Genomic DNA, 20,090 nt, shown 5'->3' on the forward strand with positions numbered 1-20,090 from the left:
CTTATCAAAGTCACGTATCACGTGACTGTCCTTCGAACCCCCCCCCCCACTCCACCCTCCACTGCCCAAGCAGATGCCTTGTTCGCCGCCTCTGTGTACATGAACCAAGCGCACAGCCATATTACTTTATCTAAAACGTTCCCGTATACATGAACGTCATTTTAAGTTAAATATTGGCGACATTACATACTGGTTTTCAATTACCCGTCCAAGTATACTTAAAGTTAACACAATTCCATTAGTTTCATATAAATTGTACAACATTGCTGGAGCAACGCGTTACCACCGAAGGCAACTTAGATATTTAATCTTCTCCGTCGGGTTGAATGTATAGGCTACAGGCATGTATGCATAGGTTATATCAAAACTATAAGTATATAGTACACAGGAATAAAACATGGAAGGCCCACGTGATCGGTGATTATGATCCAACGGTCGAATGCAACGTACGTACAACCAATTGTAACTTGCAGCACAGTTATATATAAGCAAACAAGTTCAATGTATGTATTGAATCAACAACAAACCTATCTGTCTGTAGGCTACCTATATAAGAGTACACGTAAATTAACAAGTTAGATTTTCATCATCGTTATCGATATAACCTTATCGATTTAAGGTGAAGTTTGAACCCATCGACCAGCTAGGCACAGCTTCGAACACTCTTATAATGTCACCCATGTAATTATTTACGTTTACCGGGTGATTACAGATTAAATTTCTCGATATACTATTTCAGCAAGGTCTAATAGTTATTACTAATAGGAGTAACGTTTGGCATTTGGTGACCCTTCAATTTGCCGTTAGTTAAACTTTTAGCTATTAGCATATTGCATATTTTCTATATCGGTCACTAATTGTGTGTTTGTTAACGAAAGTTAAGCAATATAGTTCATCGTGCACCCAACAATTCAATTGGAAAGGCATTAACCTTTGTCTCTATACTACCGACAACAGATATTAAAGATGGGCTTTTTCTCAAAATTGATAGTTGGACTTTTAATTGTGGAATTGGCTTACCTGTGTGGATTTTTCTCACCAGTATTACCCTCTCTTGATCCGGGAGAGGGTTGGTGGGGGAAGAACAATAAGACAACATCCACAAAGGGTGATGTCACAATAAGACCGTTCAGAATTTCCTTTGATGAGAAGAAGTTGCAAGACTTAAAAGGAAGACTTAGAGAGACTCGCTTTTTCGAGAGTTTTGAAGACACGAACTGGTCGTATGGAGCTCGTGCTGACCAAATGAAAAGTATCAGAGATTACTGGCTGAATAAATACAGGTAAACTTACATTACTCAATTCTAAATGATTTCCATGGGCGTCGATCACAGGGGTCAGTGTCCCCAAACGGTTAAGAGAAGGCGATAATAACTTGTTGTCCCCACTCCCCCAAATAAATTAATAATGATAAAAATAATAATAATAATAATAATAATAATAATAATAATAATAATAATAATAATAATAATAATAATAATAATAATAATAATAATAATAATAATAATAATAATAATAATAATAATAATAATATTAATAATAATAATAATAATAATAATAATAATGATAATGATGATGATAATGATGATGATGATGATGATGATGATGATGATGATGATGATGATGATGATGATGATGATGATGATGATGATGATGATCATCATCATCATCATCATCATCATCATCATGATGATGATGATGATGATGATGTTAATAATGATAATAAAACACCTGTATGGAATTAAAAGTTACAAAAACCTTGTTCAAACGTCAAATATTCACACCGTGTAGCCAACAAAATTCGTGTCTGTGTCATGATACATTATTGTTTACAATGAAATACTTAATATGGCTGAGATGTATAAACTTTACACAAAGTTACACGTGAATGGTTGTTATACTTCTTAAGAACATTTCACACACAATCAGTGAGTGCATGAGATGGTAGGGTACAGTGTGCGTGATACTTTCTGATGTTTCGATAATGTTTCGTTATCAATGGATCTGCCATTATGTGCCATATATATTGCCATCGAGATGTGAGCCGGAAGAAATATACATCAGAAAAAGGCGATTGTAAGAGCTGTGTATAGGAAGAGAAACAGTGGCGTAGGAAGGTATTTTGAGTGGGGGGGGGGGCTGAAGACTGATGGCCGGCCTGGGGGAGGGGTCTAAGGGGAGGGGGTGTCCCCCTCCCCTTTGGATTTTTTTTGCATTTCCAGGTGGCCTTAGATGCAATTTGGTGCTCCAAATGAGATTTTTTTCTCATTTGGAAATGAAAAAGGGGTTTTCTCACTTGCGAAGCGGGGGGCCGGAATGATACTTCCGCCCCTCCATATTTTTCACTGGGGGGCTGGGGCCCCCCAGCCCCCCGGTTCCTACGCCCTTGAAGAGAAATATTCGTGTATATTCTATACGACTATACGAAAAGATCCTTTGTGAATTCTGAAGTAGGGATATTTTTACATATATTCATTTTTTTATTGTCGACGCCGCGTTGATGAATTCCTTTCATTTCTATTATAATTTTCAGTTGGGAGAAACAGGAGAAACTATTCAACCAATTTCACCATTTTGAAACCAAAATTGAAGGAATATCCATCCACTTCGTACACGTCAAACCAAAGGTTAATGTCACCCAAAGAGTAAAACCGATACTCATGGTTCATGGATGGCCGGGGTCTTTCTATGAATTTTACAAGGTAAGATAGGTTTAGTTATCCAAGACAAAACTGACTTATCAGCTGAGTAAGACTCGCGTACAGTGAAGCCTGTTCATGATCGAAAAGATTCCAAATTCGAGTTAAAAAAAGTTGAATTGGAAGCCACCCGACGTGTAAGTTGTAATCCATAAGCCCTTGCGGGTTTCTACCACATTTGTGGTCGCTTAAGCGTCGTAAAAATAACTGCTGATTATCATTATCCAAATTTTGATGATAGAATATTCGAACATCCGAGCAGAAATTATCCTTATGTACTCCAAGAAAATAAGAATTGATTTTGTACTAAAAAGCGTCTAATGAGATTCCAACAGAGCCAGGGCCGAATATGTAATGTTATAGGCGAAGACATTTTCAGACCGAAGGGAATGGAACCTTTAGTTGAAAACCTTGAGTGAAAATGATACCTTAATTTGATAACTCACGGGTTTCTTCAAATTGTCGAAATCCCGAATTCAGTACTTACTTATTAGAGATATTTTTGACATTTCAAATAGCTGACTAGTTATTACAGCAATAACTACCTTGATAAAAGATATCAATGAAAACTGACTTTGCAGATTTTATATACTAACCGGCAAGGGCGTAGGAACCGGGGGGGGGGGGGGGGCTGGGGGGGCGCCAGCCCCCCCCCCCCCAGTGAAAAATATGGGGGGGCGGAAGTATCATTCCGCCCCCCGCTCCGCAAGTCAAAAAACCCCTTTTCATTTCCAAATGAGAAAAAAATCTCATTTGGAGCTCCAAATTGCATTTAAGGCCAGGTGAAAATGCAAAATTCTTTACAAAATGGAGTGGGAGTTGAAGTGTGCTATATTGCACCAAATTGCATCTGAGGCCACCTGGAAATGCAAAAAAAATCCAAAGGGGAGGGGGACACCCCCTCCCCTTAGACCCCTCCCCCAGGCCGGCCATCAGTCTTCAGCGCCCCCACTCAAAAGTACCTTCCTATGCCACTGGTGGTTGTGGAATGAGAACAAGGGCGTAGGAACCGTGGGGGCTGGGGAGTATCATTCCGCCCCCCCCCCCGCTTCGCAAGGCAGAAAACCCCTTTTTCATTTCCAAATGAGAAAAAAATCTCATTTGGAGCACCAAATTGCATCTAAGGCCAGGTGAAAATGCAAAATTATATAAATGGAGTGGGTTGAAGTGTGCTATATTGCACCAAATTGCATCTGAGGTCCCCTAGAAATGCAAGAAAATTCCAAAGGGGAGGGGGAACCCCCTCCCCTTAGACCCCTCCCCAGGCCAGCCATCAGTCTTCAGCCCCCCACTCAAAAGTACCTTCCTACGCCACTGCTAACCGGAAGAAAAAAAAGAAACTCTTAGAAAAAGATAACTGGTGAATTTCATAACTTTGATTTCGTTTTTCTTTTACTTGGCAGATTATACCAATGTTAACGGATCCAACTCAGTATGGTGGGAAGGACAGCGATTATTTTGAAGTGATATGCCCCTCTCTTCCGGGTTATGGATTTTCAGAAGCACCTCATCGTCCAGGTAAAGACCATCGCCAATTTAGTTGAAAAGGGATACGTTGCAGGGGCTCGCATTTCCTTCCTGTCCATTCCACCCCTTTTACAAAATATGCAGTTTGGTTACAGCTTCATTTTCCATTCACAATCACACTGTCACCATTCTCTACCTCCTGCCCTCACCCACCCCACCTCCCCCTACACCCCTCACCAAATTTTTCTCAATTGGTTTGAGTATTTCATAATCAATTGTAAAGCGATATGGTAAGTTTCGTGAAGAATAAGTGCAATTTTATGTTAATCTTGCTGATAACAGTAAATTGTTGAGCCTAACTCCTCAGTCTGCAACTCAAACTATTAATGATGAAACCACTCCAGTGACAAAAATGGAAATGTCACTATACAAAGGATATAATTAAAGTTGCACACGCGCACTGTCTTCATTGTTTTAGTTATGTTGACATATCCTATCGCCAGACCCTTAGTGAAACTCTTTGTTTCACTTGATTTATGGTTGAGGACAGATATTTTTCATATGTTGAAACGTTCAGCAGGCTGCATTTAAAGCATGCATTCGTTGCAAACATCGTGGACCACATGTGATGTATACAGTGAAGTCACTGCCTAGACAAAATGCAAGACTTATACTGAGGTATATGTATGTGTGGGATTATCCATAAAATGAACACTTAATGATAGGGAATATGGATGTACTGTTATACTCGAGCAGTCAGTTTGCTTTAACTTGAATAATAACGTTCGACTGCGAGCTATATTTAAACATGTTAGTTAACTATTTCTATTACGTAACTGTAGATTTCGATCCTAGAGACGCCGCTAGAATATTCCACATCCTTATGCACGAACGGCTGGGATTCAAAGACTACTACGTTCAAGGTGGCGATTGGGGAGCTGCAGTAGTTGGGTTTATGGCGTTATTTTATCCGAAGTAAGTTCCAATCCTTTTCTTTCTTTTTTTGAGACCAATCTCAGGCGCAGATCCAGGAGATGTGGGGTAATACATCCCTGTTCAACCCACCACCCCACCACCCCCAACATACACCAAACAAACTTAATGTAACTATAAACGCAACTTTGCCTATTGATCTTATCAAAGATATAATTTATAGCCTAATTTGTCTTTAAATTCACCACCTTTTTATACCCCATCATATGTTCAGCATATTACTTGTAATCTTAAAAGAAACCAAAGACGAGTGTTAAAACGTTTCGGGTCCTTTTATTCATTATTATTACTCTTTATAATTCCTAAGATAAAATTTTGCATCCATATGAAATTTCTGTTACATTTACCGATAATACATACACATAGCTTACGTACTTTCTTCCAGTAATGTGCGCGGTCACCATAGCAACTTCATCACCTATCAGCCACCCCTTTTCCCTCTTCGAGCCTTGCTTGGAAGTGTTTGGCCGTCGCTCGTGCTGTCGAAGAAATCCGACCAGGATAAAATGTTTCCATTCGGGGATTACATGAAGAATCTTGTACTTGAGGAAGCTGGCTATTTTCACCTACAGGCCACCAAACCTGACACAGTCGGTAAATATTGCATAATTGTATGAAACTATTACGTAACATTCGTCATTGGCTTCTTAACCATAATAGTATGACCTCAGTTCTTATATGCAAAGTTCTAGGCTAGGCTAAAGTATGATTTTTGCTAGCCTTTTTGAGCGCATGTTGCTTTGTGAAACATCTTTCTAAGCATATTTGTTGACGACAGACGTCTGTTAACTGTTGATGAAAAAAATGATAGATAAAACAAACGAAAATCACATAATAAAATCTAATAATACCGGCCTTTAAGGTAGTTATTAACGACGATAAACATATGCATGCACGTCGGAGAAGGGCGAAAGGTTTATAACTTATACACAATGTCATTTTAATTTGTACAATTTGGAAAACTGTTTCAGATGGGAAAAGCGTGGATTTTCCTTGATGAAAAGCCAACCTTATTGGCCTGCCAAGGCTCGAACCCACGACCTCCGAGATGACGCTTGATTTCTTTGCTTTTATAATGTCCCCCACCTTTGTCCACTCAAGCAAAGCTCTGGTAAGCTTGTGGTATATATCCAAGGAATTCCGATAGAAAAGGAGTGGCATTGTTGTGTTTGAAAAGACGCTTTATGCGTTCGATCCATTTTCAATATCCGTAAGTTGGAAGGGATAAATTTTTCTCTTCAGCTCGAGGTGTACAAAAAGTGTAAGCTGTTTTTGTTACATGAAGGTTATAGTGTGTATCCATTTATGCGAAACATTTGAAGAAACTGTCGGTCATTTTACGAAACCTCAGTATTGAAATCCCTTATCAGAATATTTGGTTGACTTAACTTTTCAAAAGTTGGAGAACAAACAGCAAATTTAATTTGAATATTTTCAACTGGGTTCTCTCGATTTTTCAGACATTTTGTATGATCATGTGATTTATAGTACTATGGCTTATGTAAACATATATGGAAGATAATATTGTCAGAAGGGAATCCTTAACTGATAACTAATTAATATTAATTTTGGTGAAACAATGTAGATGGATGTCTTATAATTTTAACTTTTTAATTTGTTTGTCTTCGTTGGAGTTATTCTGTGGATATAGGTTACGATAAATTACCAAAAGTTACCAAAAGTTGACAAAATGCCAGAATCGAAGATCTATGTTAACAGTTTTGAGTCAGTCCGTTTTTCGAGAATAACCTTGAATGGTTTAGGAAAATAAGTCAATCCGAAGATACCGACTTTATCGATCTTTTGATTTGGTTCTGCAAATCTGACTCGATATCGCTTGAATAAGTTACTAAACACAATAAAAAGTTCAACTTCCGCCAACTTCTTGCCAACGCAGATCCGTCTTCCTGTCGAGATAGAAAAAAAATAGTAAAGCAATATTAACAATTGAAAAGAAACCACTTAAAATAGAGAACGTGACGATTAAAGGTATTGAAGACTCGCCCCAAACAGCGTGCCGTCATCTTTAAAAAGTTAACTTTCTGTTGCTTGCAAGTGACGTTTTTCTCTTGTCGCTACAAAATGCAGACAGTAATGAAACGTGATACCTTGTTATCTTTAGCTGGACCTGAGATATCCATCACTGTATCGTTTGTACACTGTGCTGTGGGTATTGACCGCAACTGTATGTACTGACTGTACACTAGTGTCTAATTACCGACGGTAGCAAGCTGTGTGTGTATTTTCTGGGATCGATGGTGGTGTCTAACACTTCTGTTACACCTCATTCAAAGCTAGGTCAGATTGCCGGCATTAGTCGTTTTTTTTTTTTCATTCACTCCTCACATTCTTAACACCAGGACTGAATGGACTACCATGGATCAGCAAACACGGAATTAGTGTAAAGTAGTATCTGCCCCTTTTATTAAGGGTCGTAATTGTGACCTTGTCGCGCGGAGCCTAACAGTATTATCACCAAGACAGTTTTGAAATTGGGAGATTATGTTCATAGTCTTATATATAAAATTAAGTTCAGTAACAGTATACTTAGAGTTCTCTCCAGATTCCCACCAAAAATGAGAATTCAACGAGAACCTTTCACTTTGGATGAATTTACACTCTCCTAGGAGGAGGGGCTAGGGCATGTCTATTGCTGTTATCGTTGCTCCTTGCTACGCCACTGGACTTACCTAATCCAAATGCAACGAGTTGGTTCCTCTTCTCAGTTAGGATCGAATCTCTGCTAACGTTCAGGAAACGTTCCGGGCGAAATAAATTCGGTTCCTCCCATAGGTTGACGTCGTTGTGTATTGCGTACTCATTGAGCCAGACTTCAGTACCTTTCGGGAGGTCATAGCCGCATATTCTTGTATCTCTCGCTGTGACGCGTGGGACTCCAAGGGGAACGATTGTGGCACATCTCATAACCTCCAGAATAGCAGCGTACGTCAGAGGCGCACGAGCTTTCATGTCTGCAGTTACTATTTCTGAAGCTGGACAGACGTTTGCCAACTCTTCCACTATCTAGGGAGTAGACATAGAGTAAATCGTTTAAGGTGTTATAAAATTTAGACTCGTTGCAATTCAGACAAGAAAACCAAAATACCCAGGCCCAGGTGTAGCCAACTTAGGATTCTGGGTTGGAGGAGCTCCACCAATTTAAGAAATATCACCAACAATTTAAAGAGGGAAAAAAGTGTAACTTGTCCTGTAACTTATGAAATGGTTGGTGCACATCATTGTGGCAGCGATGAGAGCACAGTAATCAGCACCGTTGGGGGGAGGGGGGGGGGGGTGGCGAACGAGACACGGCCTCTGTCCTGTCCTGTCCTGCTAATACTCTATGGTCTAAACTGGTAAACCAAAGAGACAGTTTGAACCAAGATGTCATGGAGTTACTTAACGGCAATATTTGCCATATTAGACTTTATTAGATCTTATTAATTTCCCAAAATATGTTAGGAAGCTATTGCGCAAATATTACGGGACATCCCATCGATGATAATCTTGATATACCGTTAAAGAAACGTTACAAATATATTATATTGCAGGTCAAAGTAAATTCGTTGGAATACGAAACCATAAATTAACATTGTATTATATTCGAGGTGACCCAAGGAATAGCTTGTCCCATCGGAGTGATAACATCCGTCAAATAGAGTAAGAGCTTCACGATATACATTAACATCAACATGTTTATCTTCCGTTGCAACTAATTTTATGAACTAATACAGCAGCTAATTCAATCAATCAGTAAATGAGGATAATATACTATGTCCGATATCATATGACTTTCAACCATATGCTTACCCTTTCCTGATACTCTGGATGTCCACACATGTACATCACTCCCCATAGTAAGGTATTTGCAGATGTATCTGATCCAGCTCCCAGTAGATCAAAGAACGTATTCCATATATCCTTTTCTTCGATTTCAGTCTTACTGCTTCCGTTAGACAAGATGACGTCACAATAAGCATCCATCACGTCACCGATTATCCCCTTTTGAAATGTTCTCTTGTGTTCAGTCAGCATGTCACTCAGAAATGTCTTAATGTGTTGTAAAGCAGCCCGGATTTCATCGTAAAGGAAAGTATCATAAAGTGGCGGGAACACGAATGCCAATGAAAATACAGACAGCTGCGTTGAAATGCATTTTACTCCCGCCAGAAAATCGGCAAAGGATTTGCTGTCTGCAAATGAGTCGAAACGACGACCGAATGAGACAAAACAAACCATTCGGGAGGATAAAGACCTCAAACTCCCTGAAAGGTCGATTGGTGTATTTCCCGCACTGTCAAGGATATCGAAAAGTTTCTTTGTTTCAGAGATTACCTTCGATGATAAATTTTCGTTGCTCGATTCGATGTGACGTATCCCGGAATGGATGTTTCTACGGTGAAATCGCCACATTGGCCCATTTTCCCACAAAACACTGCCTTGAATAAATTAATATGTAAAAATTACAATGGACAGTATACGTTAGAGGAAGCATAGCTATGTAACCATGGTTATATGTATGATAGTTTTGATTGGTTTATTCGAAACCTAATGCTAGGTACAGTGGAGGCACCATGATTGGTGGATGGAAAGCAAATATTTTCTGGGGCAAACATTTTTGAAGTGCAACATTGTATATTAAAAATCATGGAAGCCTTTGGTACGTCGTTTATTTGAAAACCTTTTGGGATCATGATAGTGCTTTACCTCGAATGCTATATATTTATTCTACAGCTATGATAAATGTTGTGTTGTCAACTAGAAACAAAAACGTTAAGAGACAATCGTGTGAGGTACAGGAGGCTACGCTGGGAACCCACTCCTCTCTCAGAACTGAATAACAATTATTTGAAGTAATAGTAATTAACACACTTATTCAATCTGTGTCATGTATTTTTCGATAGGGGGTTGTCGTAACCGGGGAAATAGGAAAATTGATGAATATGAACATAGGCCGGTGAAGAAAAAAAAACCTTGGGGCACTTACACTGTATCTCCTTTTGATTTTCGAATAATAGTGGTGTGACTTTTGTGACTGTGTAGTCTGTGTATACTACTGCCCTTCCCTAATTTCACCCCATCCAAGTCACCCGGTTGCAAAACAGAAAGCAGAAACTGTAAAGCACAAAGTAGTGCATGCAGTTATCTACCAAAATGGTATGAAGCTGTTTGGTTCTGACTATGTGTATGCCTTCATGGTTCATACTTTCTGTAATTGCATGCAAGGTTAGGCTACCTGGGGAGCAGCCATGTACCACATTACAGTAAGCCCAACATCACCACTTTGGATACTAATCACCTTTTACAACAGCCGCACACAACATGCAAACTACTATACTCATTACTCACCTTTACTAGTAAAAGACCTTTCCCACAATGGTGGGATGCTCCTGTCAGAGAAAACAATGTTTTGCTTGACGTAGGCCTCAACCGCTTGATCAAGTCTGTTAAACACCACTACCGGAGAGGTGCCTTTGAAGAAGGTACTGATTCCTCCAAATTGATTTCCGACTTTCGTGATGAATAAATGAGGCTCCGTCCCAATTAAGCTTGGCAAGTTTCCTAGCAATGGCCATGGTGTGAGTCCTGGAGGAAGTTTGGCTCTGGCTCGTCTCGCCCTGAGGAAGTTTAGAACCAGAAAATAAGTAAGCAATGAGACTGTGAACACAATGATAGTGTCCTTGTTGGGAATCATTTTAACGATATGCTGCCGTTCAGTCTATAGCAGTGTGTTGAATCAGGAATCGTCGAACAGAAACTACGAACAGAAAGTCTGCAGAAAACCATGCACCGATGCGAATGTTTGAGTATCTTGTAGCTTTCGATTGTGCTATTGTCAAACCATGCTTCCGTTAAACAAACATTGAACACTGCACCGTCGATTTAGTAGACTACTCAGTATGGTAAGGGGTTAGACATGCCGTTGTACACTCGACTCCAGAATCTGACCTGATAAACCTACTGACTTTCAGTACTGCCACACACACACTGCTCTCTCAGTTTTGATCATGTCATATTATAAACTTGCAACTCTGCGGGTATTTTAATCGGATAGTAGACCAAGATAAGATCAACATTCATTGCTCAGTTTTATACACCACCCAATTTGGCATATGAATGATATACAAGCTATATAGGCTATTCACAACCAATCATTTGTACAGTAGCAATAGACGGTGTACCAGAGAGAGTGCATGGATTGAGTACATGTACTATAGACTTACAGTTCATAGCCCTGCTCTGTTGTTGACATACGCACGAAGCCAGCTTCTAATATACGTACTATACGTACTGATACACAATATCGGATATGTCTGTTATTCACCACTCCACGGCCATACAGACAATAGAGCGGTCTGGTCGCGAATTGCTCAAGGGCTAGAGGTCACTGAGACTTGTCATAGACAAAGATATGATCTAGCCTGTAGCTAATTGCTCTATCGATCACTCATATTTATAGCCATACGCACCGTATGTCTTGACAATTGCCTTATTTGTTGTGTATTTCCGTTTGTTGATGTCGTCCGTACTAATGGATCTGTATACCAGACGGCAAGACAAGACATACAACTACAATAGGCCTACACAGCTGTTGACTAAAAAGTACACCGATCCAACTTGCTCAGATATTAAAGACTGCAGATCCACTTACGTTTTATGCAACCAAAATTGTATGTCCTACATCGACATCACCAACATCTGCAATGATCAAACCTTGATAAATATTCAAACTGTGTCATGTGAAGTGATTTTATGTTGATGATATTTGAATGGTTGATTTAGTCAAAACTATAAATAATTATTTTAAAAATGTACTCCTAATTGTATCAGTGATAGACAATCCAACAACGATAAAATAGTTTGAGTGGGCTGTTTTTCCATAATCTTAACAGCCCAAACTATTCCTCAATTATAGCGTTGTTATCAGTTAATGACTACATTTACTAACTATTATACATAATTACCTAAACAGTTACCATGATGAGAGTAATAGTTTCTTTATAATAGTCTTACCTTTTCAAAAAAAGTTTGTTTTAATAATCTTACTGCTTGATATAATAGTCGCAATGTGTACGAAAATATCACATTACCAAACAGGGCCCATAGCATTCTAACCAGGTCCACAGCAAGGGGGCCATTCCCCTCTGTGTAGACCATTGCGCCCTCAGTCATTTGCGCCACCGTCATGTGTACAATTATTACATGAGCTATATGATACGTTTATATTGTGCCCCTTTTTCAACTGTTGGTGCATCTCCTTAAATTGTTGGTGCCCTTCCAACATAGTCTCCCTAGCAACGGGCTATTTCATACGAATATATGTTCTTCAATCCATATTCGTCAATCCATACATATCGATCAACATCGATTAGGACCCTAGACAAGCGGCACAATGTCCATGACAATCATTGCTCTTAAAATTCATTGGATGCATACGCCACCATCCTCTTTCGACTTGTGTCGAGACATTGAATTTCGATTCACTGCATAGTGGACCGCCCAGAACACATATAATCTTCTATATGACGGTGACTTACCCGATTACACCCGGAAAAGATGATTACAACCCTTAATGACCACCATTAACATGACAGTATTCTAAAGGTTCTATTTCACTATTTCACTTGCCTACAGGTCATAGCCTGACGGATTCTCCTGTCGGATTAGCTGCCTACGTCCTAGAAAAGTTCTCTTTTTGGACTAACCCTAAGTACCCCCACCGCAGTGACGGAGGAATCACGGAAAGATTTTCAATAGATGATCTCCTTAATAATGTTATGGTTTACTGGATTAGTGGCTCCATAACGTCTAGTATGAGGATGTACAAAGAATTCGTAGATAACGTTGGAGTGGGGAATCCATACGATCAGTAAGTAATTGAATTTTATAACGATCTCAGCGGTAGAAGATGTGATATTAGAGGGAACTATTTGGCACCGTTAATTGAAAACCCCATCTCAAAATATCTTCAAAGTCAAGGGCGTAGGAACCGGGGGGATGGGGGCGCCAGCCCTCCCAGTGAAAAATGTGGAGGGGCGGAAGTATCATTCCGCCCCCCCCCAGTCAGAAAACCCCTTTTTCATTTCCAAATGAGAAAAAAAATCTCATTTGGAGCACCAAATTGCATCTAAGGCCAGGTGAAAATACAAAATTAAGTTTACAAAATGGAGTGGGCTGAAGTGTGCTATATTGCACCAAATTGCATCTGAGGCCACCTGGAAATGCAAAAAATTCCAAAGGGGTGGGGGACACCCCCTCCCCTTAGACCCCTCCCCCAGACTGGCCATCAGTCTTCAGCCCCCCACTCAAAAGTACCTTCCTACGCCACTGTTCAAAGTTGTGTTCCTTACTGTACACATGGTCTTTTGAATGTAACTGCTTCTCACTAGATAAACCCTGTCTAGGCTTCCTTACTCCAGAGGTGGTTCATTGTCACTGGTTTGTGATGCCAGCATGCATGTTAGCTGCTCTGCAAAAGCTCTTCGTTCCTATTAAAATTTTGTTGAATTCATGTCTTTTAAATCTTTATTAATGTTTGTGACGTACGTTTCTATTGTTCCAGAAAAGAAATTCAATTTATAATGCAAGTGTTATATTCATTTGAAGTTAACAACGTGATTTCGGCAAGATTATCATTAGATTTTGCAACCAAACTTACCCGACTGTCAGAACGTGAATTGCTTAGTATAAAACGAATTTGATATTTCGTTGTTCTGTTATGTTTCTTTATACAGATGCCCAGTAGTAACTCCAACTGGTGTTGCTGTGTTTCCTTATGAAGCTGTTCGAATACCTGAGCCCTGGCTACATTACCGGTACAAAAACCTCGTAAGCTATACAGATATGACCGACGGAGGCCATTTTGCTGCAATGGAGCAACCTAGATTGCTGGCAGACGATATTCGACAGTTTGTTCGAAAGGTTGAAAATATGTAGATCATGGATGTAATCGAGTCTCGACTTTTGGGTCTACCTTACAACTCTTTCTCATTTATTTTAGAAATCCATCACGATATCTGTAAATACCCGATACTCATGGCTGGTGCAGCAACCACTGTTCATGTCTCACAACCATGCATCAGTAATTACTACTTTGTTTTCGTAACACGGTAACATGTGTTACAGGACATGAACAGTAGTAACTGTACAACTTGCTATGAGTATCGGCTGCTGTGAACACTGCATAATGTTTCAAGTGGGAGTTGCCTTAAGTCTATATTATGAATTGACAAATAAACATTTGACTATTTGTTACACAACCATACTGTTCAAATATATGTTTTATATCTTTAACCAATGCTGATCCACTACATGGATTCAATCATATTTCTAATATAATAATATAATCAACAAATTCTGAAAATGGCTCTTTTTGTGTTATTTGCGAATATTGTTTCAATTTTGTCTGAATTATAGCCATGTCTTTATATATGTAATAAGGTATCATGTAATTAACAATTTCATGCAAAAAAAAAATTCTCGTGACAGGTCTTGGTATTTTCTGTAAGTAACATTATCACTAAACGTTTTGAAGACTTTAATATAACATTATAAAATTCTGTCTTTCTTGTGACTCATAATTTCGTGTTTTAGCAATGTTTCCAAATACCATTATCAAACCATTATATAATACGTGATACTCAAATATTTAATTGAAAGGTGATAAAACATTTTTCCTGCTACCCTTGCGGCTCAACATTTCACATTTTCCAGGTGTCACAAATAACATTATCCAAACATATAAAAACTTAGAAAGTGTTTGCTGATTTTACTATTACACTTTGATAAAACTTATATAGCGCTCCAATATCTCTGTAACGTATGCAAATAATATTACCATAACAAATTTCATTTTTTTTCAAAAGACATTACCCTTCGTTTCTCGCGACTCAAAAATGATTAGATTAACGACATTGTGCTCGATCTCTCATATCTCGTTCGATCCAAGTAGGGATTAATTGCGACGATTTGAGTCACTCCATGCTAGGCACTCTCACGCAGGATAAATTAATTTACTTTAAAGAAGCCTTTCCAGACATGTCTATCTCGTTCGATTAGGATGTATCTCTCAAAATCCATTGTACAATCTAAAGATGGGGATTGATCATATTTGGCATAAAACTGTGAAAAAAATGCTGCTTTAATCACTGAAATATGGTTATGGAAATAAGTTGATGTTGCGACAATCATCTTTTCCAGTGCTGTTTTGACCCCATTGCAACAGAGCAACCACTATCATAGCATAATAGATCAAAATAGTAAATATGCCCTTTGATCTGCTAGGATGTGAACAAGCTTCAACAGACAGCATGTTATTGCAACAGGGAGATTAAACGTCAGTCTCACACCGTACTTGCTAAACCTGTTGCCTTACTGTTGACTGTTGACTTCGGATTCATTTTAAATCCAAATATTTAGCCTGTCATATTGTAAGACTGGAGGATGGATTTTAACGATTTGGTTGAGAATTTACGTCCTGAGTGCAAAATTTGTTACGATAAGTACAGTGATGATGTTATGCCAAAGATGCTCCACTGTAGCCACAGTTTCTGCAAGGACTGTATCCAAAAGCTCGTCGACGTAGCTGTGCATAAAAATTCCAGTACAATCAGGTGCCCTTGCTGCCGTAAAAGAAACAAATTCCAGTCTAGTAAAGGAGTTGACTCTTTCAAGAATAATCTTGATCTGCGGAATGTTGCTGCCATGGTGCCAACGTCTTTGCTGCCAGACGGAGTCCTTAGTGACTCAGATTCACTCAATGAAGCTCCCTCTAAAGATGAAGCAGATGAATACGAATCTTTCAAAAAAGTAGGTCCTTGCCCAAAGCATGGTGCGGAAATGAATAGATACTGCACAACTTGTGCAAGTACGATTTGCAACGAATGTGTTCTGGCCGAGCATTATGAGCACTCTGAGAGTATTACCAGCGTAACCGAATATGCACAAGATGTAAAAAAGGAAACGCTAGACCTACTTGAACTAGCAAGAGACCTTCCTTTCATGAGGATAAAAGTTGCAGCGTACCGAACGACGAAGTTGGCACTCGCAAAAAAGGAGGATCTTCTGAAAGAGGTTGATCGTGTTGTGGAGTCGACGAAGGTGGACATAGACGGTGATTCACAAGCTTTAGATCAAGCAAAGGAAACGCTGGTAACACTGGGTAACGAGACTCTAGATAGCAAACGAGGGTCATTACAAAGCTTGAATGAAACAGAAGAGACAACCAGGTCGTTACTTGCAGTTGAGGAAGTCATACGAAAGATCAAAGATAAGATCAAGGAACGGGAGGCTTCATCTTTCCTTGGTTTGGAGTTTGTGGGTATGAAACCGGATGGATCAGTGGGCGATTTTATCAAAGGCAAATTGAATATACTTGGTCACGTTGTAGATCAAGAAAATGTCTTCTATGTAGCTGATAACAGGAAACACGACTACGTGGTTCTTGTTGGAGTAGCACATGTTGGTGATTCTAAGGTCTCAAAATGGATCATGTCATTTCGTACTGACGACAGATCTTCACCGGTAGTCTTTTCCAGTCAAATTCTTTATCACGACCAGCAAAGGCTTCTGTTAATCGCTGTTGGACGGACACTTTACAAGATTAACGTGGCCCTTGGTAAGTGCATCGCAGAGAAAATCCAAGCTATTCATGTAAAAGAGGGTGTCATCTTAATGGAAGATGCGTCTTCCATTAATGGTATCGACTGGTTTCCAGATGAGCATAAACCGTTAGCGATTCTCTCACTTAATACGGGGAAATCCCTTTATTTAATAGACACAGTGACTAAGTCACTCGTAAAATCCATTAGCACATCCGTTACCCCATCTGTTCTCACCTGTCGCAAATCCGATAGAGGGAACTTCACAATCGTGCGCGACAACTCATCACTTTCGAAACTTGTCATCCTCAACAATAGCGGCAACGTGGAATATCGGATTATTCCATCCAGAGGACTCTCCGATTACATTCCCTGGGTCTCATGCTGGATCACTGCAAAGAGACCGTCAAAGGTTGCAGTGGTATGGTGTAAGTCCCACCAATGGAAAATTGCCATCCATGACGCCAAAGGAAAAGTGTTGAATGAATTACAGGAAAACGTTGAAGTTGCGATACCAGTAAGTATCGCTTATAACGAGCAGGATAACACCTTCATAGTAAGCTCGAATGAAGGAACAAGCTACCAGAATTAGGCATGGGAAGTGAACGGTTAAAGTAAATTTTAAACGATTGTAACAAATGAAACAGCACACTTTTAAATGGGTACACATTAACATGCAAGTATACACAATTTTCTAATATGTTTTCTTAAGACACCTAGTCTCTACTTTGATATTTTTCTTTATACAAGTTAACGTGATATAACACAACATGTCGTACCTACCACACAAGGCATTATTGACACCAGACAATACAAAACAAGGTTTGTACTTTAATGGCACTGAGTGCTGTGTTATTTATCAATCAACATTGCCTTGGTCTCAAAAAGGAGTTTAAGACAAATAGTTATACTTGTATTATGCCTATCTTACAGTTTTGACATCAGTTTTGCCATGCAAAACAGAGTGAACATTTGAACTAACCTTTTGCGTACTTGTGTTTTTAATGACTACATGTTCACCGACACGTACGTAACTAGGTTCGTTAATTTGATAATGTACATATCCTCGTTAATGTAAGATTAACAGTGTACTATCCAGTTTACCTACTCATACTTGTAGCTAAAACAAACTATACATGCATACGCTATACTGCAGTTATTACTTCCATGAAAAAAACTGATCTCTTTTTATATAAACATAAAATGTAGAAATGATGTTAGTTACTTTAATATGATTATTATGAAATCATAGCAGTTTTGGCTCACATCTTCTTTTTTGTCCATTTAATTTTTTTTTATAGTATTGTCGAATGATATTTATTCATAGCTCGAACGGATAACTTACTTAACAAAGGATCGATTAAGACGCTGGATAACATAATATGAAAATCGTATAAATATGATGACATCTTTACGTAAATAAGAAATTGCATTTGTTAAACGTATTACGTAAAGTATTATAGGAAATTGGGTGCATGAAATTTAGACTTTTGTAAATATTCTTCTGCTTCAAGCATTCATTTGAATCCTACAAAAAAAAAGGAATTTTTTCTTCAAGTTTCTTCTTAAAAATATAATATTTTAGGTGAAAAAATCAGAAAGCTGTTGGGGTGATTTAGACACACTTTGTACCCGAAATAAATATCTTGCTTTGAATTTTTTCTATTTGACCAAGCACAAAATGTTTGTTCTCACAGGTGGAATAGGATGTTGCAGGACATAACAATCAAAACGGCATGCTGAAACCAGACCCTTGACCTCATACAAAATGCCATGTGTGAAATTTCGTTATACATTTAGACAACTTCTTGAGTTAATACTCACTCACAGTTTGACTTGATAAGAATATAGAAAGTTCTTGCTACAACGGCTATCGAACCGGTGACCGAAGGATTTAAATTCTTGTGCCGTCTAGTGAGTTACCAAAGTACCCATAATTCGGTGGCGATTCTTACATTATTGTCTTTGCTAATATGCCAATACATTGTCCGAATGTTTTATTTTTTTTAAATAAGCATGATCATTATCTTTATAGTTCAAAACATCAATCAGATCAGAAATCAGTTTTCATTTACTTCGTATTTATTAAGTAACCGTTTATGCCCATTTTTTTTATCATCTCCATGATAAACATGATTTAAAAAATTTAATGGTGCTTCCCCATTGCAAAAACGTAAATATAATAACTCAGCACATAACAATTTAACAACCATTTGTTAAAAGTTGACATCTGTTTACATATCAACTCTTGCAAGGTAGAATATACTTCCTTATTGCTTTGTTTATCAAGGTTCTGTTGTAGCAATGCATACGAATGTCAAGGGACGGCATTCTCGACGGATGGAAGTAGGTCAAAGTTTGATTGGAGGATGCAAAATGTTACAAAATATTTCTATGTTAGTACACGTGTGTTCCCAGATTTGCGTATATGTTGCTTCAAAGTTTCTTCGTTAATATGATCTGGGTTTTATCACCTTCAAGAAAGAGCTAAATTCAGTATGATACTAAGTATGCATTGTTGTGCTCCCTTAAACTGCTAAGTTATAATTTGATTGTTACGATACCTATATGATATTTTTTAAAGAAAGAGGGAGGAAATGTTTACTCCAATATACGTATTGTAACCAAATTGACCAAACTTCCCCTCTCCTTTTTCTCATGGAAGTTCATTCCGTTTACCTTGTCTATCAGTTGATCTAAGTCGGAAATCCTTTGCAAAATTTATGGCCGAGGACCACCCTGACCCCCCCCCCCCCCCGACATTCGTACATGCAAGTCGGCTGTAACGACCCCAAGCCCAACCCACCGTCCTTTGAAAAAAAACTTAGAGTCGTCTCTCGAGTCCTCCCGTAAAGGTTCATGCATACCTAAATCGATCAGGGGAAATTTAGAAGTTGGCACCATATACATCTGAAGTCCCGTGAACATAGTTCACCGTCGAAGGTTCCACTACATTGGGTACAGGTCAATTTGATTCAAAACGAGTTTCTAATCTACACACAGTTATGCTAGATCGACAGCGAAATATATCTCGCCTCTCTTGTGTTCGACAGAAGGCATTGACTGTTGCCGTCATTGGTTAGCGAATCGTTCAAGAATATGAAATTTGGTATATTAATCTAGTAATAATAAAGGTAATGATTAAGGGAGGACACAGTGCCCCAGTCTTGTAACATGTGACGCTTTGTATAGGTAAAGCTTTGGCACTTATAGACCAGGGAAGGGGGCACGGCACCCATGCGTCCCGGTCTGTATGCGGGTCTGTGTTAATCACATTTGTTTGTCTCTCATTAACCAAGAATAATTTTCAAACTTTAAAATCTCTTACATA

The 20,090-nt window shown here is 38.8% G+C and overlaps 3 protein-coding genes across 4 annotated transcripts; 2 read left to right on the forward strand and 1 right to left on the reverse strand.

The window, feature by feature from the left end:
* Positions 1–645: 645 nt before the first annotated feature.
* On the forward strand, positions 646–14,719 carry LOC139984448 (epoxide hydrolase 1-like). Its single transcript, XM_071998362.1, has 7 exons — positions 646–1,283; positions 2,534–2,702; positions 4,103–4,217; positions 5,009–5,141; positions 5,545–5,753; positions 12,795–13,029; positions 13,895–14,719. Exons 1-7 carry the CDS (start codon positions 967–969, stop codon positions 14,094–14,096), a joined length of 1,380 nt encoding a protein of 459 aa, XP_071854463.1. The 5' UTR covers positions 646–966; the 3' UTR covers positions 14,097–14,719.
* LOC139984447 (cytochrome P450 2U1-like) lies at positions 5,712–11,577 on the reverse strand. 2 transcript variants are annotated; one of them, XM_071998361.1, is made up of 5 exons: positions 11,384–11,577; positions 10,509–10,777; positions 8,970–9,598; positions 7,850–8,183; positions 5,712–7,066 (listed from the first exon to the last, which is right to left on the reverse strand). In XM_071998361.1, the coding sequence occupies exons 1-5, from the start codon at positions 11,410–11,412 to the stop codon at positions 6,867–6,869; spliced, it is 1,461 nt and encodes a 486-aa protein (XP_071854462.1). In that variant the 5' UTR covers positions 11,413–11,577; the 3' UTR covers positions 5,712–6,866. The 2 variants fall into 2 exon arrangements, with proteins under 2 accessions (XP_071854462.1, XP_071854461.1); XM_071998360.1 differs by lacking the exon at positions 11,384–11,577 and having other exon boundaries at positions 10,509–11,370.
* Positions 14,720–14,838: 119 nt separating the features above from the next.
* LOC139984446 (uncharacterized) lies at positions 14,839–19,517 on the forward strand. The gene has a single exon (XM_071998359.1). It carries the CDS (start codon positions 15,603–15,605, stop codon positions 17,349–17,351), a length of 1,749 nt encoding a protein of 582 aa, XP_071854460.1. The 5' UTR covers positions 14,839–15,602; the 3' UTR covers positions 17,352–19,517.
* The last annotated feature ends 573 nt before the right edge of the window (positions 19,518–20,090 follow it).

This window comes from Apostichopus japonicus, chromosome 17, assembly GCF_037975245.1.
Source record: "Apostichopus japonicus isolate 1M-3 chromosome 17, ASM3797524v1, whole genome shotgun sequence".
Classification (NCBI taxonomy): domain Eukaryota; kingdom Metazoa; phylum Echinodermata; class Holothuroidea; order Aspidochirotida; family Stichopodidae; genus Apostichopus; species Apostichopus japonicus.